The sequence below is a fragment of the Carcharhinus amblyrhynchos genome, chromosome 3, assembly GCF_965287045.1.
Source record: "Carcharhinus amblyrhynchos chromosome 3, sCarAmb.v2.hapA, whole genome shotgun sequence".
NCBI classification, from domain to species: domain Eukaryota; kingdom Metazoa; phylum Chordata; class Chondrichthyes; order Carcharhiniformes; family Carcharhinidae; genus Carcharhinus; species Carcharhinus amblyrhynchos.
This window is the reverse complement of record NC_137326.1, coordinates 121564806-121591297: the sequence shown is the minus strand read 5'-3', so window position 1 is coordinate 121591297 and position 26492 is coordinate 121564806. Positions and strand designations below refer to the sequence as shown.

General features: G+C 38.7%; 1 protein-coding gene across 1 annotated transcript in view; it reads left to right on the top strand.

Annotated features, from left to right (window-relative positions):
* The window catches only part of rasa2 (RAS p21 protein activator 2), a 123662-nt gene that overhangs the window by 48628 nt on the left and 48542 nt on the right, over window positions 1–26492 (top strand). The window contains exons 4-5 of the mRNA XM_080185906.1: window positions 286–380; window positions 9156–9232. Coding sequence (XP_080042032.1) covers window positions 286–380; window positions 9156–9232 — 172 coding nt within the window. The remainder of the gene's footprint in view (window positions 1–285; window positions 381–9155; window positions 9233–26492) is intronic.

Genomic DNA, 26492 nt, shown 5'->3' with positions numbered 1-26492 from the left:
TAACATTTACCCGATACATTCAAACAGAAAGATCTTGTTTTAATATTACATTCAAATGAAAATCCCTTGAGCATTTCTTTCAGTACTGTCCTGGAATATCAGTGAGATTATATGTTTAAACACAGAGTTATCTTGATGGAGTTACCTTGCTTGTCAGTGTAACAAAATGAATCAAGCTGACGTTGGAATTTTTAACATAAGGAAGATTTGTGTGATAAAATCTAATTTTTATTAGATTATGCCCATCAATGTCAGTGTCTGAACACTTCTATAATTTTCTTTCAGGTAAAGTATCAATCCGAAAGGAAGATCTGTCCAAGTACAACTGTAAGGACAGCTGGTTTACATTGCAACTTGTTGACGCTAACTCTGAAGTTCAGGTAAATTAACTTTTTTTTTCTATACCTCTAATTATCAACTAATAAGTGTTTCTGAAGTTGGCTAAAGTGATGGTTGGAGGTGGGGGATCAAAAGGGAGGCTTTCCTTTTGTTCAATCAGATGGTCAAATTGCACAACCTGCCTTTTGGACCTTGTCTAAATGCTAGTACTTCAGGTACACAACCTAGGCTGTGATTGTAAGCAGGCGATCTCCTCATGATTGATATTGCAGCTGATTTCAATTCTTTCCTAATCCAGCAAAATTCTGTAAAAGAAACTGAAAATGCTGAGTTACCAGAACTCCAGATTGTATGCTTGTTGATAGGATTCAGTTTGCGATGACATATTGTACTGACTTTTCCATCCCTACCCAGCAACTTGGATATCAAAGACAATTTATTGCTTGGTATCTGTGTTATATTAGAGATTGCACTAATGCCAATTCTTTGGAAGACTTTTTGGTTTGTCAGTTACTAATGTCAGTGCTATGTATTAAGAATTGCAAACTGCATTTGCAGAAAGTATTGTGCTGCCTCCTTTGGTGTAAGATGTTCAGTTGCTAAGGTGAATTAGTTAATGCTGACTGTCTTTAAGTCCAGGATGCCACATGCATGAATTGCTCCCTTAATCTATTCTGCCGATTTATGCATCTATCTTACTGTTTTCAACAGATCTTTTTAAAGGCATGTCAACAGGCATTATGCTTAACTCAACAATTTTAATTTATTTCCAGCATCTGTCAAAGTGATTTAGTTGTAGTCAGATATTGCAATTTCAGGTCCTTCCCAACACTCTTTCTTATCCTCTACATAAATATCAGCTTGGATATGCAAACCTGCACTGCCTATGAACCAAAACTTGACCATGAGCCTAATATATCTTGGAGTGCTTCATCACAGGGCAAGCAGTGAACTCCATCTGTTGGGGGTAAACATTGGAAACAAGGTGAATCAAGCATTGTGCACCCCTGAACTCTGAGCAGCAAAGCAATCAATCTTAAAAGATTGGATAACCAAGGCTTGCAGTTTTCATGTACATATTAAACAGAAGCGACAGCAAATCCTGCACAAGAATCGTAGAAATTGGAAGCAGTAGGCCATTCCGCCCTTGGAGCCTGTTCTGCCATTCATTATGATCTTGGCTGATCATCAAATTCAGTATCCTGATTTCTTCCCCTTGCCGCCCCATATCCCTTGATCCCTTTAGTCCCAAGAGCTAAATCTAATTTCTTCTTGGAACCAGACAAGAAGACATAGAATCTCTTGATATGCTTTTTACTCAAGTGTGTTCTGTTCATTGTAAAAACCTTATTTACCATGAATATACAGAAACTGAACCTGAGTACAAAGGAAAGCTTTTCTGATTTATCTGATGTAAGCTATCGGCTAAAAAACTGCCCATCAAAAATCAAATCAAAGACAGTATTGTTTGCATACCAGTAATTGCGTACCTGCATTAATGCATACACTGACATTAATGAGGAATGTTGATTCTGCCCATGTGTACCTAGGTAGCTTTTGAAAAACAGCTTATTTTTGAATATCCGTATATACTATCAAAATATTTTGACTAACCAGGAATATAGAATTGATCAGTACAAAAAAAGATCATTCTCCCACTGATCGGGAAAGGAAGAATTTGGGTTCAAAATATCACACACTGATTTCCCAAAAATAGTTGCTCCATGTTGTATATCAAAGGAGAACTGCTGTTTTCCTAGCTATTTCATTCCCTCCTTCACTTTCAGAAAAAGTGAGGTGCAGCCCTCTGGATTTGAGATTGCAAATTGGTCAGTTATGAAAGAAAAGCTGATATTTTGGATGCCATGGTTTTGACAAAAATAGAAACCCAATACATCTATCACAGATGGAGGTAAAATTATATAGTAAAACTCTCAAGTTCCTAGTTGATGACTTGGATTTTGAGAGTACCACTTTAACCAATCTTCTAATGTGCCTGACAGCCTATAATTATTTTTCTTTGCAATTGCCACTGCTCTTTATTTGGTGTTGCAAGCAAATTTGGCTATCAGTTCTCTTTTGGGGAACAGTTTAAATTGTTAAGTGGTTTCCATTCTAATTTAACAGTTATGGGGCAGCATGGTGGCATAATGGTTGGCATAGCTGCCTCACAGTGCCAGGGACCTGGGTTCGATTCCTGGCTTGGGTCACTTTGCGGAGTCTGCATGTTCTCCCCATGTCTGCGTGGGTATCCTCCTAATGCTCTGGTTTCCTTCCACAGTCCGAAAGATGTGTTGATTAGATGCATTGGCCATCCTAAATTCTCCCGTGTACCCAAACAGGTGCTGGAGTGTGGCGACTAGCGGATCTTTGCAGTAACTTCATTGCGGTGTTAATGTGAGCCAACTTGTGACACTAATAAATAAAACGTAACAGGATTTATCATACTTCATTGACCTTCGATTTGTTTTTAGGAAATAGAGATAAATTGCACACTTAAATAGTGTTAAAAACAGTGGTTAATACTGCTATAATAATGATGTGGGTATGCCGGCGTTGGACTGGCGTAAACACAGTAAAAAGTCTGACAACACCAGGTCTGACGAAGGGGCTAACCCCGAAAGCTTGAGAGTCTATTATCAAATAAATCGGTTGGACTAAAACCTGGTGTTGTCAGACTTTTTACTATAATAATGTAAGTCAGGGTTTCCCAAGTTGTGGGTCGTGGTCCCCAGAGGAGTTGTGGAATGAGGAATTTGGTTCCGAGTGCTGTGGCAGGGAGACTCAGATTTGATAGCCCAGGGATTGGCTGGAAGGCAAATGTGCTTTTTGTTTGCTTCTGGTTGTGGCCTAATCCAATGAACCAAGGCCCAATCGTTGCAAACAAGCCCTTCAAAAAATAAGGTATCTTAGTTGTTTCTTGTGCTTGGATTTCTCTGTACTGAGCCCTCACCCTGCTAACACCTCATACGCCAATTTTCACTTGAGTTGCACCAAGTTTGAAGATTCAAAATGGATTCACAGCTGAAAGATGTTTGGGAAGTTCTGGCAGAATGAAAAGTTCCAGTCAAAGCCACACAACTTAGTTTCCCCCACCTGTGCTGAAAAGCTGGGGCTTTCCTGCTGAGTCATCCACCCCCTTCAATTTACTTGAACAAGGATTCTTTTTGAGTGCTGTTGTTTTTGACTTTTCTTCTAAAATCAGGGTTTGAGGTGCTTTGGATACCATTGAACTTTTTACGTAGCGGTCTCTCACACAGCATAATGCTTTAGATTTTTACTTCAAAGAACTGCATCTCTACAAGTTAGATACCTTCTGTGGATTTTTCTACCAATTGAGTAATATGAGCCAGTAGACCACACAGAAACAATAACATCACTATTGATGGAATCTTCAAAGATTCACATTTTTGTGCCTTGAAGTTCCAGCCCTTTGTTCTCTTTGGCCAATCAGACGTAACAAATGCTGTTTCACTGTGATCAAATTCAGATTGAATGACAAAAGCCCCTACAACAGAAATGCTGAATTGCAGGTTATGCATTTTAGTTTTCCTGGTCAGAGCTAAGCAATTACAGCACAATGCATTTACATTAAATACAATGCTGAGTAAAACTTGATTAATGCTTTGTGTACATGTCAAAATAGCATATCCTGTTGCCTTTTTTGTTAATGAAAAAATTAGGTACATTCTGAGATTGTCCACATCCTGTTTTTCACCTGGTGCCTCTATTTCTATCAACTTGTGGTTTTAGTGTTTACAGCTATGTGTTGTGCATAAGAAAATTATGTACAATTTGTCTTTTTATTGAGATTATTTTTGTTACTTTCGTTGTAGACATCAAATTCAATTAAGGTGGTTCAGGTTGAAAGCGGCCACTTCCCAAACCATGCAAGCAAATCTTCTATGTCTTTCATAGAAAGCAAGTGTAGCATAAACATTTCTTCACTGTATTTCTGTTGGATAACTCAATCAACTCAATAAGCCAGGATCAATTCAGTGAAGAAGGGTTTATTATGGTGCCCTTATGCATCAACTTCAAGATGAGGCAAATCACAAAGCAAGTTTTAAGATCTCGGAAAAATATTTTTTAACCATTATATGGTGTTCAGAATTTATCAAGTTGTTTTCAATCAACCATGTAACATGACACTTAAACGAATGCTGCTACTCCATCCTATTTGTTGGTTAGTTGCCCTTATTGTTGAACGTCTGTCATACGTAGGGCTTATGCCACAGTGCTCAGGCACCTTCATGACAAGGCATTTAGAAAATCCAATTTTATTGCCATTATGTACTATATTTGACTCCAGCTATTTTGAATGCAATTAGAATGGAAAACTGTGCCTTTGAGCTGGAACTTAGAAATGAAAACCGTTGCTCATTTTCTTCATGCTAAATTCAGTGATCTTGTGCATCCTGGAATTGATTTTAATGAACAAAACTTCTTATTGTCCATATTGCCCAGAGTCGGATTGAATTCATGAGCAACTATTCAATCATTTCTGTGCCCAACTGTCCCAGACCCAAGGAAATGAGGAGCTACCTTTTTAAGGTGTGCTGCTTAGTTGAAATTAGAATCAGATGGTGCTCTGCTCAAAGGAGAAGAGTATGATTAAATAGACAGGCCCTGCCTTCATCGGGAATGTATTAGCCAAGCTTTTCAGTGAAGTTATTTTTTGCAGTATAAATTTAAACTTCAGTATGAAGGTCAACTATAGTGTAACATTAGCATCCGTTGTGGTTATGTTTTGACCACACACCATGCTACACCTGTAACGGATACTTAGGTTCATCCTGTTGTGTAGATTAAGTTTATCACATTGATCCTATTATCACATTTAAAGTAGCAGACTGCTGATGTTAATCCCAGCGTTTAAGTCTTGCCATTACTGTATCTGATATTCCAACTAATAATCTTTGACTCCACAGTAATATCAAATTGGATAGCTACTTATAACAAACTCAAATTCTTTTGTAGCTTCAGTCTCTTATAAGGGACCTGAACTTTTCTCCTATTACCAAAGTCCATGACACCACAGTTGAAAAAAGAAACATTTGACTATCTCAGGTCATGCATCCAAAAAGAAAACTTGTAGCTCCTCTTCTGCCTCTGACTCCCAACACACGATCGAATAAACTATGGAATGAATTTCAAGCTTTTGCCTCCATTGCTTCTTCATTTGTAGCTAATTACAAGTACTGATTGCTCTTAGTATTTTCAAACCATTATGTTCTAAATTTGCCCTTCATTTGTTTGAAGTTGTCCTCTTTACTCTTGTTCTAGTGCCTCAAGGAGAGAGCTTATGTGGTGCTTTCCACGGCCACAGGATATCCCAAAGCAGTTCAGTTACATATTTTATTCTTTTGTTGGATGTGAGCATTGCTGGCTAGGCCAGCATTTATTGTACATCCCTCATTACCCCTGAGAAAGGTGATAGAGTGCCACCATCTTGAACCACAGCAATCCACATGGTGTAGTTTCATTCACATTGCTTCATTCACCTTAACGGTTCACCAGTGTTTATTTTAAATAAAAGACAGTTCTAAAAACTTCTGCACTTAAGATCCATACTTAGCGTTAGGAAGGGAGTTCCAGGATTCTGATCCAGTGTCAGTGAAGCTTCAGTGATATATATTTCCACATCAGAATGATGTGTGGCATGGAGGGGAACTTGCAGCTATTGGTCTCGCATCTACTGCCCTAACCCTAGGCGGCAAAGATTGCAGATTTGAAAGGTACTGTTGAAGGAGCCATGATGAGTTGCTGCAGCGCAGCTTGTAGATGGCACACCTTGCTACCATTGTGGTGGTTGAGAGTATGCCATCACATTCCTGATCCAAGCCTTGTGAATGATGGGCAGACTCTGGGGAGTCAGAAGGTGAGTTATGTGCCACAGAACTACTAGCTTCTGATGTGCTTTTGTAGTCTTTATCAAAGATTAACCACCCCACCCACCAGATTCAGCGATGGTAATGTCAAGAGGAGATGGTTAAATTTGTGCTCACCAAAAGTGGAGAGAAATAATTACATTACCTGATTTAATTGTACTGCTTCAGGGATAAATATTGGCTCAAGCACTGGGCGAATTCCTGTTTTTGTTCAGGTGATGGTGTGGTGTTCTTTTATGTCCATCTGAGATAGCAACTGGAATGTTTAACATCTCATAGTGAAAATGTTATTGCAAAGGTCACCTCCCCCTTGGTGGCCACCTTAACAGTTCATCAGCGTCCATTTTAAATAAAAGACAGTTCTAAAAACTTCGATACATAAAGTCCGTACTTAATGTCACGGATATATCATCCCTTTACTGGGCATAACACTACTAATACAGAAAAGATCTCTGTCTTGTTTCACACTAGGCCATTTGGCTCAGATCCATTATCACCTTCAATTGAAATCCAGAAATTGGTGAACCTTTTAGGATTTGGCTACGACATTCAATTGGAGAACCTGCCTATTTTAATCAGGATATGGTCATATAGATAAGGAATGGCATTCCTACTGCATGGTTCTAACCACAACATGTTCTACCTTTGTCCTTTTCTAAACCATTATTTGATTATAGTCAAATAATTGCAGTTTATGGTACACAGAAGAGTTGTCAAATGTATTAAAGTTGTGTTTATTAGAATTATCATTGAACCACTATACTGTGTTAAAGAAACTGTTCAGTTTCAGAAGCAAAAAAAATCATGTTACGCTAGTGATATACTTGAGCAATGTGTCAAAGTTGATAAGGCTTCACCATCTAAGACGAAAGTTTGCCTAATGGCAGAAAGCATTGGATGAAGAGACTGGATATCAATGCAGTAATACGCTATTTGCAATATGTGCAATGTTCTTACTGTCAAGCTTTTTACTTCTGTTTTTAAAAGGATTTATTATTAAGATGTTTTTTGCCTATTGGTGTTTCATCCAGGCCTCTACTCTATTGCAGGAAATGCTGCGTAAAATGGACAGGTATAAAAGCCAAGTTTTATGCTTTGCAAAATGTGTGTAGCATGTCTCCTTAAACAGGGACCAGTTCTAGTATTGCAAGTAGTGCATTTCCTCCATCTGACTGTATTGTTCAAACTGATGTTTGTATCTGTAGTTGACTTTTGAGAACATTTTACACCCTGGAAAAGCTTGAACAGCTTTGTTGATTGTTCAACTTGTATTTGAGAGCTGTCTTTTGGGGATGGAGTGTAAGGGGGTCAGTTCTTTGGAACACAGATTTTGAATCCATGTTTAGACTTATCATAGGATAAATTATTGCAATAGCCTATCTGTTTCTACTTTGTATCACCATTATGATGTTTTTACCAGATATGTCATTAGACACGATAAATACTTGCTTCTTGCATCAAGTGCATTGATTTTCCCTCTATTCTTGGAATTGAATGTGATGATTGATTGTGCCACCGGATAATTCCAAACCATGGATGTGCGAATCTAATTTTTTAATTAACTTTAGATCAGACATTGCACTACAGATGGATGATTGTCTTATGTACAAGTATTTTTTCCTCTCTGGCAGTCACCACATTCCACTGTGGTTAAAAAAAACAAATTCTTCGAACTTATGGTAAAAGAATGATATTGAGCGTTGTTGTATTGTGAGCCTGTGGAAACAATACATGATCTCTGTCAAAAGAGTCCAGGCCAAAAACTAAAAGCGGCCTTTATAACTGTCCTTGTCATATTTTTACTGGAATGCTGCATTTTGGTTTAAGTAGTGTTAGGTCTCAGTTGAATTACTAAGTAGATCTTGTTTATATTGCAAAATACAGTTATGGTTTGCAAAGGGACCATCATTGTAGTCAAGACATGAAAGCAATAGGCGAATAAATTTATGGCTTAACTGTGGTAAATAGATTTAAAAGTTTCATCCTACTGAGTGTTGACCCTGGAGTGCAGGGATAGAATTTTCATCTAACTCTTGAATTTACTAATCCTGAAGTCAACTTAAAAACACCTAACCCACAATTGTAAATAGGAATGTCTAATGTTTTGTAATACAACCTTAATAAAGGAAGCTATTCCTACTTTACCTTGTGGCCTTGATGCTGAAAATTTTACTTCAAGGTGTTTGTACTTCGTGTGTTACTTCACTAAACTTGCACCCCCTTGTGTAAATAAACCCTTGTCCTATTGATATCCTGGGCCTAGAAATTGACACTCTTGTCAATGGGATAAGAGAGCTCATTTTAGAAAAGCAGAGCCCTGTGCATGCATGTGGAGACGAAGTATTCATTCTAAATGTAAAAGTGAGGAAGGAAAAGCATTATGCCAGTTTCCTGAAAATGGTCGAGGTTGCATGTAAACATAAAAGCGTCTGTGTTGGAGAAAAGAGAGCCTTGTATTTGTAAAGCATTTTGTAATGCTCTCAAACATCCCAAAAAGCTTGACATCCAATTCTGTTGCAGTGTGGCTGTGGTTATGTAATCAAGCATGACAACTAATTTGTGTGTACACAAAGTTCTTCAAACAGCCCAAGAAGCAATTGGCTAGTTAAGGATTCAAACCTACTGCTATAATGCTTCAGTGGTATCAGGCCATAAGTAGATTTCCTGTTCCCTACAGTCTGAAATACACCTTCAGTTTTGCATTTTCTGGGTAAATGATGGCAAGATTCAAAGATCGAATGAAGAATGTACATTCAGAATATTTTTAAACAATGGCAATGACCTTTTTTCTTGTCATATACCCTTCAATGGAATCATGGTAGATTGAAGTCTTGAAGCTTCAGGTTGGGTAAAAGGGAAGCGGCAATGTTAATTTTGTCAGCTGTACTATTTTAATTAACTTTTTAACCTCTTATTTTCAAACAGGGAAAAGTTCATCTGGAAGTAAAACTTAATGAACTTATAACAGAAACAGGATCAGTTTGTCAGCAATTGGTAGTGCGGTGAGTACAGATCAGAAAGAACAATTATTATTTATGTTACTGGACAGTAAAAATCATGTATAGAAGCTGGCAATTTGATATTTTAAACTTGCTACTTCCAAGAATTCAGCAATTTTCATTCATACTAACCTTTCATAATTATTTTGTATTCCTAAGTAAAGGAAACTCTTAGTCTTGCTTTTGAATTTTTAAATACAAATTTATGGAATATCAATCCAACCATACAATGGCGCAATCTCCAGATGTTGGTACCCCGGATTCAGTGTTCTGTAGATTTTGAACATTTCTGTAATTCTTGGTCTACGTTAATGTAAAATTAATTGAAACAATTTGCATGTTTTGAGCAATGTACCAGTGTGACATTTTTGTACCATTGCTGTTTCATGTGTTTTTGCTAGGAAGTTGCAATGGATAGGGAGTGGGTTTTCGGTGGCTGAATGAAAATCAGATTCTGACAATTGATCTAGTTTTAGTGTAAAGTTTTTATTTATTAATGTCATAAGTAAGCTTACATTAACACTGCAGTGAAGTTACTGTGAAAATCTCCTAGTCACCACATTCCAGCTCCTGTTCGGATACAACGAGGGAGAATTTAGCACGCAGACACGGGGAGAACGTGCAGATTTTGCACAGACGGCGACCCATGTCAGGAATTGAACCCAGGCCCCTGGCGCTGTGAGGCAGCAGTGCTAAGCACTGTGCCACCTTTTTGGAGGAAAAGTTGCAAAGGTTGTTTTTAGAAAGAAAAAGGCAAATAGAAGTTTAGAAATTGTGTTTTAGGGGATCCTTGCATTTCCTATATCTGTGGACAACTTTGTTAGAAAGCTTTCCTACTTGGACTTATGGATGTCCATAACCAGTCTGTATGGAATCTTTAAAGAGTAGTTTCATCATTAGGTACAAAGTCAAACCTACCACTGGGGGAGCACAAAATCCAACTGACAGTGCTACATGGGCAGTGAAGGCTGCAGCTGCTAGTACCAGGGAATTTGGAAGTTGAGTACATGATAGTTTGATGCTACGTTTTGTTATCCTGTGAAGAAGGAGTTCTTTGCACTTTGAGAGGTTTGCTGAAGTATTCTGATTTAATTGATCTGACTTTTGTTCTTGACACTGGGACTTTTGAAAGCCTGTTGTACCTTTATTTAAACGGTTGCACCTGTTTCACTGTGAACCACTCTTGGTGTTAAGATATCTCCTTCCATGCAGTTTCCTCTTTTTGGTTAGGTTAGACCAAGTTGAGGACATGATAGCTACCACCAAAGTATAAAAGATTAGGAATGGGTGTCATGATAATCACATTATTTCTCTCAATCTGAGGCAAAATAGTTACTTTCACAGTGCGCACAATGATTCAGGTAAGAATGGATTATGCTGTTCTTGCATTACAACAGTAATGACATTTGAACATTTTATTGGCTGTAAAGCACTTTAGGATGTCTTGAGATTGTGAAAGGAACTATATAAACAACTCTGTCACAGATGGAATGGCTATCTGTTGAATTGTACGCATTCCCATCTGGGCAGTTATTGCTTTTAAGTTACAAGATTGTGCTGGCCCTGCTTGGGCACAATTTAAGACTGACGGAAGTTAGTCAGGATCTATGATGTAGCAGTTAAATCAACAATATTTTAATTTTAAATAATATTATGCGGAATTTGAAAATCCTAATTGCCAGTTTAATAAAATGCAGTTGTTTGCCTCTGGAAAATTTGTGCAAAAATAGTTAATGACCAATATGTGCACACACAACACAATGTTATTTATTTGCAAACTTTAAACCATTAGGCTCTTTTTTGCTACTGTCTGTATTAAAAGCTAGGTTCATGTAAAACTTTCTCCTAAATTTTGGAAATTACAATGCATTTCAGTATTTATTAGGAAGGATGTCATCTAGTCTTGCTATCAAACCCCACATAGAATGATGAGTAGTTTTCATGACCTGGATGATTGGGGTATAGTGTAGCAGGATTATGGGGGCTGAGGTAGTAATGTTGAGTAATATAGATACCCAGTTGAGCACAGTGTTTTGCTTTGCAACTGATGCAATGTTTTTCACAGATGTTATGACTTGCTACTGTTGTTTGAGGAGAAGAAACTGAGCCTATATCTTTCTGAGCAAGATTTTCACTTTGGTATTAACATCATTTCATTAATATTCTTTTTTTTCCAATTTATAAATATTAACAATGTTCATAATAGGCTATGAGCAAGAACAAATTAAACAGAGTGAATCAAAAACAAGATAAGAGAAGGAGAGAACTGATGCCGATTTGTTGTCTTCTGACTTTCTGACCAGATATGGATTATTGCATTTAAACATGTGCTTTTTGTTTTGGTATGGGCTGATGCTTATGACTGATATGTTAAGTTCTGGTAAGATTCAGGGTTTTCCCTTTAGCATCTTAGATTCATCCAGAATTGTGTGAAACTAAGTGCCATACATCTGATTCAGTAGTTTTGAAATAGTCACTGTTGCAGTGTAGGGAAGAAACTCTAAGCCATCTTGCCGGTGTAATTCGATTTTTATGTCTTTGTTGTTCCCTCTACCTGCATATTGTTGTAGCACTGGATAAAAAAAATTAGACCCAGCATCCTTTGATAAAGATTTCCTTCATGAGATTGTCCAGGGCGGTCTCCGATTTTGTTGCAAAAGCAAAATTACAATGGGTGCTGGATATCTGAGACGTCAGTAAGAAGTCTCACAACACCAGGTTAAAGTCCAGCAGGTTTATTTGGTAGCACAAGCCACAAGCTTTCGGAGCAATGCTTCTTGATCAGGTGAGTGGGAGTCGAAGGGGCAGTGCTCTGAAAGCTTGTGGCTTGTGCTACCAAATAAACCTGTTGGACTTTAACTTGGCATTGTGAGACTTCTTACTCTGCTTACCCAGTCCAATGTTATTAGTATGTCAGGCACATCTGTGGAAAGAAAATGCATTATGTTTTAGGTTAGTGACCATCATTGAGCTGAATTTTTAAAAAGTGAAGGATGGGAGGACATCTAGTAAATCATTAAAATTGTCAAATCTGGTGATTAAAAGCCATTGATGAAATTTCAGTGGCAGTCCTGGTTGAGATGGGCAATATTACAAAAGTTAAAGCAGCTGATCAATGTGATTGATAGGATATGGAGTTTAAAACTTAGGTCATGGTAATCTAGGTTCCTGAGATTGCAAGGTTCAATCTGAGATGTTGGCTAAGCAAATGAATATAATAGATGACATGGATTGCGGTATCACTGTTTGGACATCCATTTTTAGTTAGAGGAAATGCTGGAAGTCTTGACAGCATTGAGATAATGGATGGATTGAAAGAAGTTGTGGAAATGTTGAACTTGAATGTCATTCGCATGAATGTAGGAACTGATCCTTCTTAAGCACTGTTTTCTTCTGCTAATAGCTCACGCTTTGGACCAGTTCCAATGCTACAGGCCCTGGTTCTACTCCCAGTTGACAGTTTTTCATTTGTGACTTACCAGAACTATGAAAAAGCGAGAGAAAGGGGGAGTAGGTTTCACAATTTTGCTAATTCTGCTGCACCATGCAATTAATGGTACAGTGATGGGAATGACCTTTATGCAGTAGAAAATTGCCTATATTAAGCTGCTTGTATGCACTGAAAGACGTTCCTAAATTTGTTGCGTTAGATATACTGTATATTTTTGTTACATTTGATGCTAGCAAAAAATTTCAGGGTAGCTGATCTAAACAGAAAATTCATTAATTCGTAGAAATAATTCATACAGAATGTCTCTTCCAAGTGCCAGTGATGGTTCCACTTATTTCCTGTTGGGATGTTGCAATGCCCTAACTATTTTGGGGTTTGTGAATTTTAACAAAAAGCCGTGGTTTGCACATGTAGATACAAACTAACAACAGCTTTAATTTAAGGTGCTTTTGGCTTGTATGGAATACAAGCTGAAACTTTAACAGCAGCCTGTGCAGCATCCCAGTGACCTTTGATTTGATTTATTATTGTCACATGTATTAGTATACGGCGAAAAGTATTGTTCCTTGCGCGCTATACAGACAAAGCATATCATTCAAAGCGAAGGAAACGAGAGAGCGCAGAATGTAGAGTTACAGTTATAGGTCAGCTGGAGAGAAAGATCAGCTTAATGCAAGGTAGGTCCATTCAGAAGTCAGATGGCAGCAGGGAAGAAGCTGCTCTTGAGTCAGATGGTCGGTGATCTCAGACTTTGTCTTTTTCCTGACGATAGAAGGTGGAAGAAAGATTGTCTGGGATGGGAAGTGTAGATAGAGTCAATGAATGGGAGGCTGGTTTGTGTGATGGACTGGGCTACATTCACAACCTTTTGTAGTTTCTCGTGATCTTGGGCAGAACAGAAGCCATACCAAGCTGTGATACAACCAGTAAAAATGCTTTCTATGGTATATCTGTAAAAGTTGGTGAGAGTCGTGGCTAACATGCCAAATTATATCACCATCAAATCATGTGACTGGCTCTTGAGGCATAACAACAAAAATATATAACAGCCCTTCACTCTTTGCTTCTGTGGTCATGATAAATTACCATGATATTCATAGGATCAGTAATACTCTAGACACAGTAGTAGGCATCATTGATTATTTTATACAGTCAAGAAGAAAGTTGGTCAGGAGGGTGTCTATTTGTCTTTGTTTGTATATGTTGTTCTGAAATTTGGCTGTCCATGACCCTAGAAGTATGATTTGGAACTTAAGTGGACACTTCTCTTGGACCTAATTCTGTATCATTCTCATGTGGTATAGTAACATAGACACAATCATCAGGCAACTCAGGTTCACCCAAGTCTTCTGTCGTGCCCTTCACAACACTAAGGACTAAAGAAGCTTGCACTCCTGGAGATGATTCAGAAATCATTTCAAGGTGGCAACAATTGATCACTATGGTCTTGCCAAACTAGTTTATCTTTAGTTTGAACCATGCAAGAACACGAACCTGTTTTTGCTAAAACTATGGCTGGTAACCATTTCTCATAATTGTGCACTAACACTCGATCTCCTTTTTGAAATGAGTTGTTTTGTCGTCACTTCTTATTTAGCAGCTTGAGATTGTTGCTCTACTGTTTCTGAAGGTAATAAATCAAACATAGTTTTCAACTTCCTCTTTAAGAGTAGTAATGCAGATGAACTTTAGACAGTCGCATGAGTATTGTTTCTATAAGATGCCAAAAAGCTATTCACAAGACATGATGGTGAACCTTGCTCTTTTGAAGCTTTTAAAGAATGTTTCACAGATTGTACGAATCTTTCAGCTAATCCATTGGTTTAATGATGAAAAGATGCACATTTATATGCTGAATAACATTTACTTTACTTCACAAAAAGTTTGATTATCTTAGAAGTGTGAAACGTTATCACTTACATTCTGTTTCAGTTTACTGAATCTTACAAAAATTTCGAGTTTTTCAATGGTTTGTTCAGTTATTGTAAGTCTTGTGATAGCAACTTCTGGCCATTTTGAGTATGCATCAATTATGACTAAGAACACATAACCCTCAAATGGACCAGCAAAATCTACATGCAGTTGTTGCGATGGCATTTTAAGCCACTCCCAAAGAAGACAATGGTTTATTTCTTTCTTGTCTACAGGGCCAACACTATCTCACTTTTTTTTTTCAATCTGAGTATCCAATCCCGGCACCAAACATAACTCTGCTAATTCCTTTGTCCAGACTATACCTTTGTATAGTTATGAGGTGGAGATGCTGGCATTGGACGGGGATTGGCACAGTAACCAGTCTCACAACACCAGATTGAAGTCCAACAGGTTTATTTGGAATCATGAACTTTCGGAGCATTGCTCCTTTAGGTGTTGAGACTTTTTACTTATACTTGTTCAAGAACTCTTGCATGCATTCTAGGAAGAACAATCACCTGGATTCTCACAATAAACATCCACCTTGGCTTATCGCTAGTATATGATGCATTCCAACTATCTTTCCTTTCAATACTGTATCAATCACCGCCTCTGTCATGGGATCATTTCAGATATGTCTCTGAACCTGAGAAGCTGTCACAAGCAAAAGGTTTTAAAGTAATTCTGGTTCTGTGGTGCATTGTCTACTAAGATTTATTTTTTATGTAATGCTTTACTTTTTAATTATTTTTCCTGAAGTGCACAAGTTCTGCATGTGCTTTATTTAAATAATGTGTGGTCATTGGGAAACCAATAGGCCCACTATGGAGCCTAAACATAGATTGAATGAGTGCAAGGGAATTTTATAGAAAAGCAAGTTCCTTGTTTTTGAGTTTTTAAAATAAATTAATTCAGTAGTTTCCCCTCAAAGTATGCTTTGTTAAATACTGACACCAGTATGCTCCTGTGTTGTGCCAAAACATTTGTCATGTTGTGTGCTGTAAGCTCACTGACATTTTCTACAGTTCATCTAGTTTACCAACTCTATTGTGCTAACAGTTCTCTTGGGACTGTCGGACAATTCTGAGACAAACATAGTATTCTGCAGCGTAATGTAGGTTAATGGTTTATCTTATGGATGTCTTTGTATTGCATTAGGTATCACTGTGGTTATATATAGATCATTTACTTTGCCTTTGATTATGGCAATGAATGAAAAATATACTTCACATCATTTTTTCATATAGTGAATAGTCACTTGCTGGTATATTAACAGTGACCCTGTTGTTGCCTATAAATATAATCATTTATATGTTGGTGGAACAAACCAAATTAATTAGCATATCCTTCCAAATTACTTGGGTTACCAAGGTGAAGTCACATTTAATTCTTTGGTTGTATTAAGGAAGCTATGTTGAACCTTAATATAATGGTTGATTTCAACTGGATCATTGTGCTTAATTCTGGGCACCATACTTCTGGAAGAAGGGAAAGACAAGGGTACAAAAAGATTTAAGAAAATGTTTCCAGGAATGAGGGTTTTCAGTTATTTGGAAAGATTAGAGAAGCAACGTTTTTCTTAGGAAGACAAAGTTAAAAGGCAATTTGATGGAGGTGCTTAAAATCATAAATCTAGACAGAGTCGTTCAAAGGAAACTGTCTAAGATGACAGCCTAAGAGCCCAAAGTGATCTGAGGAATAGCTTTTTATGCAATGAGTGCTTATGATCTGGACTACACTGCTTGAGATTGAATCTGCCTCGCCCACAGTCATGGATTACAAAGGAAATTGGATAAGCTTCTGGAGAGACAAAGTTTGCAGAACCTTTGAAAAAGGGTCAGGATGTGCGACGAGCTGAATTGCTCTCATAAGAGCCAACTCACATTCAGTAGGCTGAATTAACTTCTGTGCTGTGACTATTCTGTGATTCTGTTGCAGCTTTCTGCTGTGTCGCTTCAACTGAGTTGATAGCCCTCTTGCCTCTAGCATAAAGCTGTATGTTCATGTTCCATTCTAGCATTTGACCCATAATGTATACTGTTGCAACACGGCATGAATGTTTCTTTGTCAGGCGCCACAATTCTGCAATATTACTTTGAAAACTTATCAGTTGTTCTGGTGGTTCAGATGGATATTAAAGTTCATATGTCTTCCCATTATCCTGGACACTGCATCAGCAATCATGACCTGGATGGCCAGATAATTTCTCTGTAGTGATGGTAACTGATGAAGGAATTTTTGACTGCCACGTTTACTGTAGTCATACAGTACTTGCTGCACCTGAAAGTAATTCCATACCTATGAAGTATTTGGAAACATTTGAGAGATAAGGTATGCACTCCTGGGCAAAATGACATTATTGTCACCTTGTGCTTTACAGCTGTGTTGATAGCAAACTGAGCATTTTTTTTCTTTAAATGAACATGGACCAAAGCGATCACTCTTCCTGGGATGCATTAAAGCAATGGCATCACTTTTCTCCCCCTTTTCACAAACCAATCAATGTTGGAAACAACATTGCACCAAATGGGGTGGGTGCCAGAAGGCTAGAGGCTTTCAAATGTTAGACTCCTGCTTTTAAAAAAAGGCATAAAACCATCTAAGGCCAGTCAGCCTAATGTCTGGTGTAGCAAATTTTAGATACAAGAAGCAGATAGAGTTAATTGGCATTTGGGAAAAGAATGGGTTAATAATGAAAGTCAGCATAGTTGTCAAAGGCTAGTCGTAGTTTGATTCATTTGATGGCGTTCTTGAAGTAATTGAGAGTAGTAGTATTGTTGATATTGTGTATATGAGCTTTCAAAAGGCATTTAATAAAATATCCCTTAATAGATGTCAGCAAAATTAAAACTGAAGAGATTTTAAAGGGACAGTAGCAGTGTGAATTTATTAAGGGATAGACAATAGATAGTACCTTGAGCATTTGCTTTTCTGAATAAAGGGATGAATACAGTGGTGTTTCCCAGGCACTAGTGTTAATACTGTGCACTTTTTTAATATCTAGGATTTGGGTACACAGGACATAATTTCATAGTTTGTAAATAACATGTAACGCAGAAATATAGTATACTGTGAGGAGCTTGGTAACAGACATTTGGAGGACATGGAGTGGTGAAATGGACAGGCACGTGGCAGATGACATTTAACAAAATGCATGAGGTTATGTATTTTGTTGGAAAGAATGAGGAGAGGTGATAGGAACTAAATGGTAGAATTATAAAAGGTATGCAGGAACAGAGGCCTAAGGGTGTAATTACACAAATCTAAGAAGGCAGCAGGACAGGTTGAGAAAGTTGTTGAGGCAAGTAGATTCTAGGCTTTATTGCATGAGTATAAGAACAAGAAAACTTTGTGAAGCTTTCTAAAATACTAGTGAGGCTGTGGCTGGAGTATTGTGTGCTATTCTAGGCACCACATTTTAGGAAGGATGGCTTTGGAGAGAGTACGGAGAAGATGTGCTAAATTGAAGCTTCAGTTAGCAGACTGAAGAAGCTGGGATCATTTTCCTTGAAGCAAGAAATGCGAGTGATTTGATGGAGGCGTTCAAAATTAAATGGTTTTGATGGAGCCAAAGGGTTGGTGGCCAGGAGGTAGATTTAAGCTGATTGATGAATGAACCATGGGTACCACTTTATGCAGAGAATTGATTTGATCTGGTGTGTACTCTTGGGTGGAGGAAGCAGTTGCAAAACTCTTTTTATCAAAAAAGAGTTGGATAAGTACTTGATGGGGGGGAAAATATAGAGCAATAAGAGAAGATCAGTGAGTTGGGAGTAATTGGAAAGTTCTATCAATGAGCTGGCACTGATAGGATGAGCTGAATCATTTTATGCAAACACAAAAGCTTTTCTGATGCAAAAACAGAAAATGCTGGGAAACCTCAGGTCTGACAGCATGTGCAGCAATTTGTAGTTTGTCCAAACCGTGACAGTGAAGATGCACTGAATATTGTGCAATATTACGCAACTAGTGATAGCCTAATATTTTATAAAATGATTAACATGGGAAAGGGTTATTCGGAATTGCAAAAGGGCAAGATGCCTGCAGAAGAAAATTGGTGAATCAAGTTCCATCATTGTGGTTTTTCTGCTGATTTTCTGGCCTTGCCTTGCCTCCTGAGTGGAACGACTCCTGGTTGAGATGCTATCCTTCAAAGTGGCCATTTTCCATGTGTGATGCTAGACAATTCTTCAGGGTTTTAGAGGATCAACTAGTCAGAAATGGGCACTCTGCCTGATTTTTTACCTCCTGTAATGCACGTGTGAAGGCCAGTTGAGAACGTTCCTATTCATAAAATTGATGCGATTAGCTAAAGCCACTCCAGAGATTGAACCTGGTACCTTGCTGGCCTGTGTGACTCAGCTGATATTTTTCAGTAAAGACCCTCTGCATTCTTAATGCAGTTCAGTTTAATATCATTGCACAATAAGTGTATATCACCAACTAACAAAGTAATTTTTGATTTTAAGCCACAACTACAAATCTAAATATATTTATTTTTGCCAATAAGAGAAAAAAATCTACATTTTGTTTTGTATGGCTGGTTAGATATTTTTGTGTGGCTAAATTTGCCTGATAAAGCCCTGCTGCATTTCGTGAGAACTTTGCAGCATTGAGGACAGATGACATTTGCTCACAGGAAGTCTCTTATCGTTTGCTGAATGACGGCTAATATCTTGTGGCTGAAATGTGCAACTAGGATAATGAAATTATTTGTCAATCTTAACTTTCCTTCAGTCACTTTTTATGTAAAAAGTGGATTTGCTGTGGTGGCTAATAGTATCAAAATTTGAGATGTGTGCAGATGGAAATTCCTTCTTAATTAAACAAAATTAAGTTGTTTGTGATTTTACATTTGCACCTGATGGCAGCCTTATCTTGCATTCGCACTGAGATAAAACTCTTGAGGGGTTAGGATCCTGGAGATGATAGCGACATGGTGACTGTTTATGATATCACTTTAATAGGCAATAGAATAGTATTTTGGAAGCAAATATTTAAATTCAAACTATCATGAATATTTTTTGGTGCAAGCATCATTGGAATTTCAAAAGGTAGATTACTCTGAAAACAAGTGCCAATGTCAATTGAGTACAGTCTCACCTCTGTACCTGCTTTTTAAGCTGTAGGCTACAGTCCGTCATTGATTAGCTTTTAATTCATTTGCACTCTTGTAAATTTTTATTCCGTTCCAGATTTTACAGTTATTAACCATTTGATTAAATCAACAGCCCTTGTATTTTTGTGACAATGTATGTTTTTTATTATTTTAAGAATGCTTTAATGCCACTTTGACTTCGTGCATGAGCACAGAATATGTCTCTTGCTCCCAAACAATATCAGAGGAATAGTATGATTGTGATTTTATCCAGAGTGCTCCACAATGCATTGTGATTCACCCCATAGTTAGTAATGGTTATTTCAGTAAGCTGCCCACAGAGCTGTTGGCACCCATAGAACCATGTTGTCACAAGCAAATTCTAAGGAGGAAATTTAATATGGATGCATCAGTGCTTCAGAAGAGCAGTAAAATTCAAGAAGCTGCCACGTGAAACTATCTGTCTCCTTCTTCGTTTTGTAACTTGAATTGGTGGCCATTCGCTGTTTACCTTTGTACTGACTGAAAATTTGAGTTTCTGAATCCACGTTATTGATCCGAATTAGTTAACTTGTGTGATCCTGCTACAACAATCCAAGGCATGAGCTGAAGGCACGGTGCCTACAATTTATTAGGTCATTATTGTGTGCGGGGTTCTGAATATTACTCTTAATTATTGATTTATTATTTTATATAGAATGGAAATAAAATGTTTTTTTTGGAAGCTGGGCATCATGTACAGCCTGCCACTACACTTCACCTTATTCCTGTAGCCATTTTAACCACTAGAAAATGTAATGCATTATGCATAAGCACTTGTCCTTCTGAAACGACGCAGATATGCTGACAGATGAAGGGATAATTCAGTGGAGAGATGCCTGCTTGCATACTCATCCATGTTGATAGTAGACTGAGACACTTTGGCAGGAGAAATGATGCTATCAAACTTATTGGCAAAAATGAAGGTGATGATACCTTGATTTAATGTCTGAGATATAATGTCTATGGGGCTGTCTTTAAAAAGTTGATAAATTGTGGCTTAACAAATTTTGGTTGATGTTGTGACAAACCAATTCATGTTTCATTCTTGTGACTTATCCCTTTATTAAAATGTTACTTGAAGATGTGAAGCCTTTTTTTGTTTTCATTCAAGTAATGTTTGTGGTTATTGAAGGATGTGATGCAGTGTGTTGCTTCTGCACAGCAGGAAATTGTGCCGCATTTCTAACCACAGTGGTTTTCGTTTCCCATCGCAATGCTGCCTGTACAAACGTAAATGGGAGCAAGAAGTGGGCTTCATTGGTGTTTTTCTCTCTCATTTACCCATTATGTTTCATATGCAAAAGTATTTTTTAAGATCATTGTGAAAGATGCAGTGGTTTTTAAGTTGTTTGCACATTTCATTGACAGAATCCAACTTAGCTAGTTACCGCAATAACGCATGCGATACTGTAATATCCTTCCGATCTAACCTGATGATCCATTTCCTTTCTGAAATCAAGCTGCCTAAGTTATGTTTGGATAATAGTACATTTATCTACATTAAGTGCCAGGCCTGAGCCTATTTCCCTTATTGCATCTATAATTTGAGTGTCGTTGCTTTTTTCCATCCAGTCATTTAACACTTGTGTACATCATGGTGTCAACTGTGAACTGAGATTTTGCATTTGAAACAACTGCTAAGAGTCACTGTACTGTGTCCAGGGATGCAGAAAGTTGGTTGTGCTTTGATAATGAGCTATAAAGTAGAGGTTACACAGTTTCCTCAAGCAGAAAAAGTAATTGTAAGAATTAGACTAGGTTTTGCTTGCTCGTCTCTCGATGTCAGTTACAAAAGCCCAGTAAATGATCAACCTTGCAGAAGACAGAAGAATGGAAACAGTTGTGTAAAAATCTGCCATGTTCCACTCTTGGTTCATTTTCCATAATGTTTTGGTAGCTACTCAATCTTATTTTGTAACAAAGATAATTCTGTTTCAGTTATGTTTTGCCTTTCACCAATTGTTTTTCTTTCTCCATACAATTCCATTGGTGCCATATTTTTTCAGTTGCACCTTAAGCATCCAATTTCTAAGACATGGCATTGCTTATTTTATTCATTATGTTTTTTCTGTTGCCTTTTGTGGGATGTGGGCATTGTTGCCTAGGCCAGCATTTATAGCCCATCTCTGATTCCCCTGAAGAAGGTGGTGGTGATGGGCTGTCTTGAATTGTTGCAGTCCACATCACATAGGTTCACTCAGAGTCCTATTAGGAACAGAGTTCCAGGATTTTGACCCACAGACAGTGAAGGAACAGCGATTATAATTCCAAGTCAGGATGGTGTGTAGCTTAGAGGGTAACTTGCGGTTGGTAGTATTCCCATGCATCTCTGCCCCTGTCCTTCTAGGTGGTAGAGGTTGCAGGTTTAGAAGGTACTGTCAAAAGAGCCTTAGTGAGTTGGTGTAGTTCATCCTGTAGATGGTATACACTGCTGCCACTGTGCATCAGTGGTGGAGGGAGTACATGTTTATTGTGATAGATGGAATGCCAGACAAGCAGGCTGCTTTGTCCTGGATGGTGTCCCACTTGAGTGTCATTTGGAGCTGCACTGCTCCAGGCAAGAGAGAACATTAATTTGTGAATAAATTGCCGTGAATGCCAAAAGACTACCGCACCTTTCCCCTGTCCATCCGTGGCCTTTTGCAATGTTCTAGAGAACTTCAATGCAAACTGGAGGAACAGCACCTCATCTTCCAATGGGGTACTTTACAGCTATCTGGACCACACATTGAGTTCAACAACTTCAAAGGATGAACTCTCTCCTCCACCTTCACTCCATTTCCATTTATTTTATTCTATTTCAATTAATCTCGTTCATCCATTTTATCATCCTTTTTCCACTTCTGTTTTTCCACTTCTCCATTCCAGCTCTCCTCCCTTCCCTCTTTTAGTGCAACTGTCACATTCCTCAGGCAGTCCTTTAACAATCTGTACCTTTCTTCTGCCATTCTCACATTCTGATCACTTAATGGACACTCTTAGTACCTTCCCAGCCTTCTGTATCCTTGTTGACATTCGCTTTGTCCAATTCCACATCCCAATTGTCCCCAACCCAATAATATAAATCTCTGCTGATTCTCTTTGCTCTGAAGGGTCACCCAGACTTGAAATGTTGCTCTATTCTTTCCCGACAGATGCTGTTAGACCTGTTGAGATTTTCCGCCATTTTCTGTTTTTGTTTCAAATTCCAGCATCCACAGTATTTTGCTTTAACTTATTGACCTGAAACATTACCTCTGCTCTCTCTTCGCAGAAGCTACCTAACCTGCTGAGTATTTCCCATGTTTCTGCTTTTATCCTACCTGCCTCTAACCATTTAAATGCCACGTGAGTGGGTTAGCTTCCAATTCCTTGCTGGCTTCAAGTCTTTTCCAACATTTCCTCATTGTGCCAAATAGTATTGCCCACTAAAGTAAAAGCAAAATACTGTGGATGCTGGAAATCTGAAATAGAAAGAAAATGCTAGATAAATGCTGCAGGTCTGGCAGCACCTGTGGAGAGAGAAACAGAGTTTGGAGTCCGTATGACTCTTCACAGCTGAAGAGAGGTGGAAATACGATGGATTTTATACTGTGGAAGAGGTAGCTTAAAATAGGTCAGGAAAGATTTGACAAAGATCTTAATTCTACAAGACAGTAAGAAATGTCACAACACCAGGTTAAAGTCCAACAGGTTTATTTGGTAGCACAAGCCACTAGCTTTTGGAGTGCTGCCCCTTCATCAGGAAAGTGGGAGTTCTGTTCACAAACAGGGCATATAAAGTCACAAACTCAATTTACAAAATAATGGTTGGAATGCGAGTCTTCCAACCATTATTTTGTAAATTGAGTTTGTCTTTATATGCCCTGTTTGTGAACAGAACTCCCAGTTACCTGATGAAGGGGCAGTGTTCCGAAAGCTAGTGGCATGTGCTACTATTTTAACCTGGTGTTGTGAGACTTCTTACTGTGTTTACCCCAGTCCAATGTCGGCATCTCCACATCAATACTGTAAGACACAATGGATGGTAATGATGGTGGTAAAGTCCAAGAAAAGTGTGAATAGTGGCCTAAAGGTAGTTGAACGTGTTAAAAGCAGAACAGAGACCAATGCCCTCTGAAAGCAAAACCTAAGAACAAGATATAGAATTTGAATGCCATGTTCATTTGCATGCTATATTTGTTTGTGTTTAACTTTTCTGTTCATTGCTAAATTAAATTCAGAGTGTGAATGTTTTTTGATTAGACTGCTTCACTTCTATGGTAACTGGTAAATATTTAGTAAATACATATACATGTACCTGTGTGCATGCATGTAAGCAATCTCCCATAGCCAACAGATCAGATCTAATCTGTAGTTCTGCCATGTCCAGTCTTGAATGAAGGTGGACAGTTAAACAACAAACAGAAGGAGGAGGCTCAACAAATATCCCCATCCTCAATGAGGGTGGAGCCCAGAAGACTAGGGCTGAAACACTTGCAGCCACTTTAAGCTGGAAGTGTCAAGTGGATGATCCATCTCAGCTTTGAGGTCTCCAGCTCCATGGTTGCCAGTCTTCAGCTAATTCAAATCACTCCATGTGACATCAAGAAATGACTAAGGACTGGATAGTGAAATACTTTGGTCCATGATAATACTATGGCAAGAGTACTGAAAACGTGTCCCCGAACTAGCCAAGCTACAACACTGGCATCACCCAATAATGTCAACTCCTCACTCACCTGAAGGAGCCTCAGACTCCAAAAGCTTGTGCTCTTAAGTAAACCTATTGGACTTTAACCTGGTGTTGTGAGACTTCTTACTGTTTGCAAAAAGCAGGATGAATCCAACCCAGCCAATTACCTCCACTTCTGTCTGCCATTGATCATCAAACTGATGGGAGGTGTTGTTCAGGAAGGCGAATGGGATGCTGGCCTTCATAGCGAGGGGGATTGAATATAAAAGTAGGGAGGTCTTGCTGCAGCTGTATAGGGCATTGGTGAGGCCGCAGCTGGAGTACTGTGTGCAGTTTTGGGCGCCGCACCTGCGCAAGGATATTTTGGCCTTGGAGGGAGTGCAGAGGAGGTTTACTAGGCTGATACCGGAGTTGAGGGGGTTGAGCTATGAGGAGAGGCTGAATAAACTAGGCTTGTACTCGTTAGAGTTTAGAAGAATGAGGGGAGATCTCATTGAGACGTATAAGATGATGAATGGGATGGATAGGATAGAGGTGGAAAGACTCTTCCCGCTCAAAAAAGACAGTAGGACTAGGGGGCACAGCCTCAAGATAAAGGGGGGGCAGTTCAGAACGGAGTTGAGGAGGAACTTCTTCACTCAAAGGGTGGTGAATCTCTGGAATTCTCTGCCCGTTGAAGTGGTGGAGGCTGCCTCGCTAAATATTTTTAAGAAGCGGGTTGATGGGTTTTTGATAAGAGAGGGGATTAAGGGTTATGGGGAGAGGGCGGGAAAGTGGAACTGAGCCACGACAGATCAGCCATGATCTTATTGAATGGCGGGGCAGGCTCGAAGGGCCAGATGGCCTACTCCTGCTCCTATTTCTTATGTTCTTATGTTATGTTCTTATTATCAAGTGCTCATTTGGGCTCAGGCTACGTTCTGCCAGAGTTACTCAATTTAATACAATCTTAGTCCATGCTTGGACAAAAGAACTGAAATCAAGAGATGAGAGTCCTTGGTGTCATGCAGCCTTTGATCAAATGTGGCATCAAGGAGCCCTGGCAAAACTCGAGTCCGTGGGTCTCACCCCCGATTTCTCAAAGCCTGGTCACTAGCAACAAGGCAGAAGTCGGGAAGGAATACGCACCACTTACCTTGATGGCTGCAGCTCCAAAAACACTTGAAGCTTGACAGCTTCCAGGACAAAGCAGGTTGCTTAATTAGCATCCCATCCACCATCGAGGCTCCTTTGATTGTATTTTAGAAGCCTGTGACCTCTACAATCTTAAAAGACAAACGCAGGGCATGCCTGGGAACACATGACCTGGAAGTTCCCCTCCATTCTGATTTGCAACCATATCACCATACCTTCACTGTCACTGGGTCAGAATGCTGTACATGCTCACTAACAGCACTGTGGATATATCTACACCACATTGACTACAGAGTTGAAGAAGGTGGCTCACCATCACCTTGGGGCAGTTAGGGATGAGCAATAAATGTTGGACTAGTCAGACATGCCCACGTGCCAAAACAGGAAAAAGGAATTTTCTCCTAAAACTATTCCAGCTGGCTAAAAGGCTATTCCCGTAGCCAGGATTTTCTCTGTAAAGAGTGGAACATGGTTCCAGATACAAAATTTGATCCAGTCAAGTGGGAGTAATAACTAGTCCAAGTGAATGGTTACAGTAGACTGCCACCTAGTGCTGTGCCTGTTGAAATGCTTGGAAGGGGAAATAAATTACTGATTGAACAATGGGAGTTATGGCTTGAATGTAAAGGCAGACAGTAGATTGAAATGGTTCTGAATGAAACTGGCAACCTAAACAACTGAGCTTGATGGAGAAAGATGGTCAGGATATTTTAATGTCCCTGTTAAAAGCAAATTTATAAATAGTGTTTCTTCTTTGTCATTTTTGGAGAAATAGCTTGTGTTTGATTGTGAAAGAAAATATTTTCGTTCTTTGATGGGTTGTTGGTATTACCCTGCTGTTGAGGGCAGTGGATTTGGAGTCACGTGTAGGCCACACCAGGTAAGGATGGCACATTTCCTTCCCTAAAGAAATTTAGTGAACCAGATGGGTTTTTATGACATAGTTTTTTGGTGGCCATTACTAAGTTTA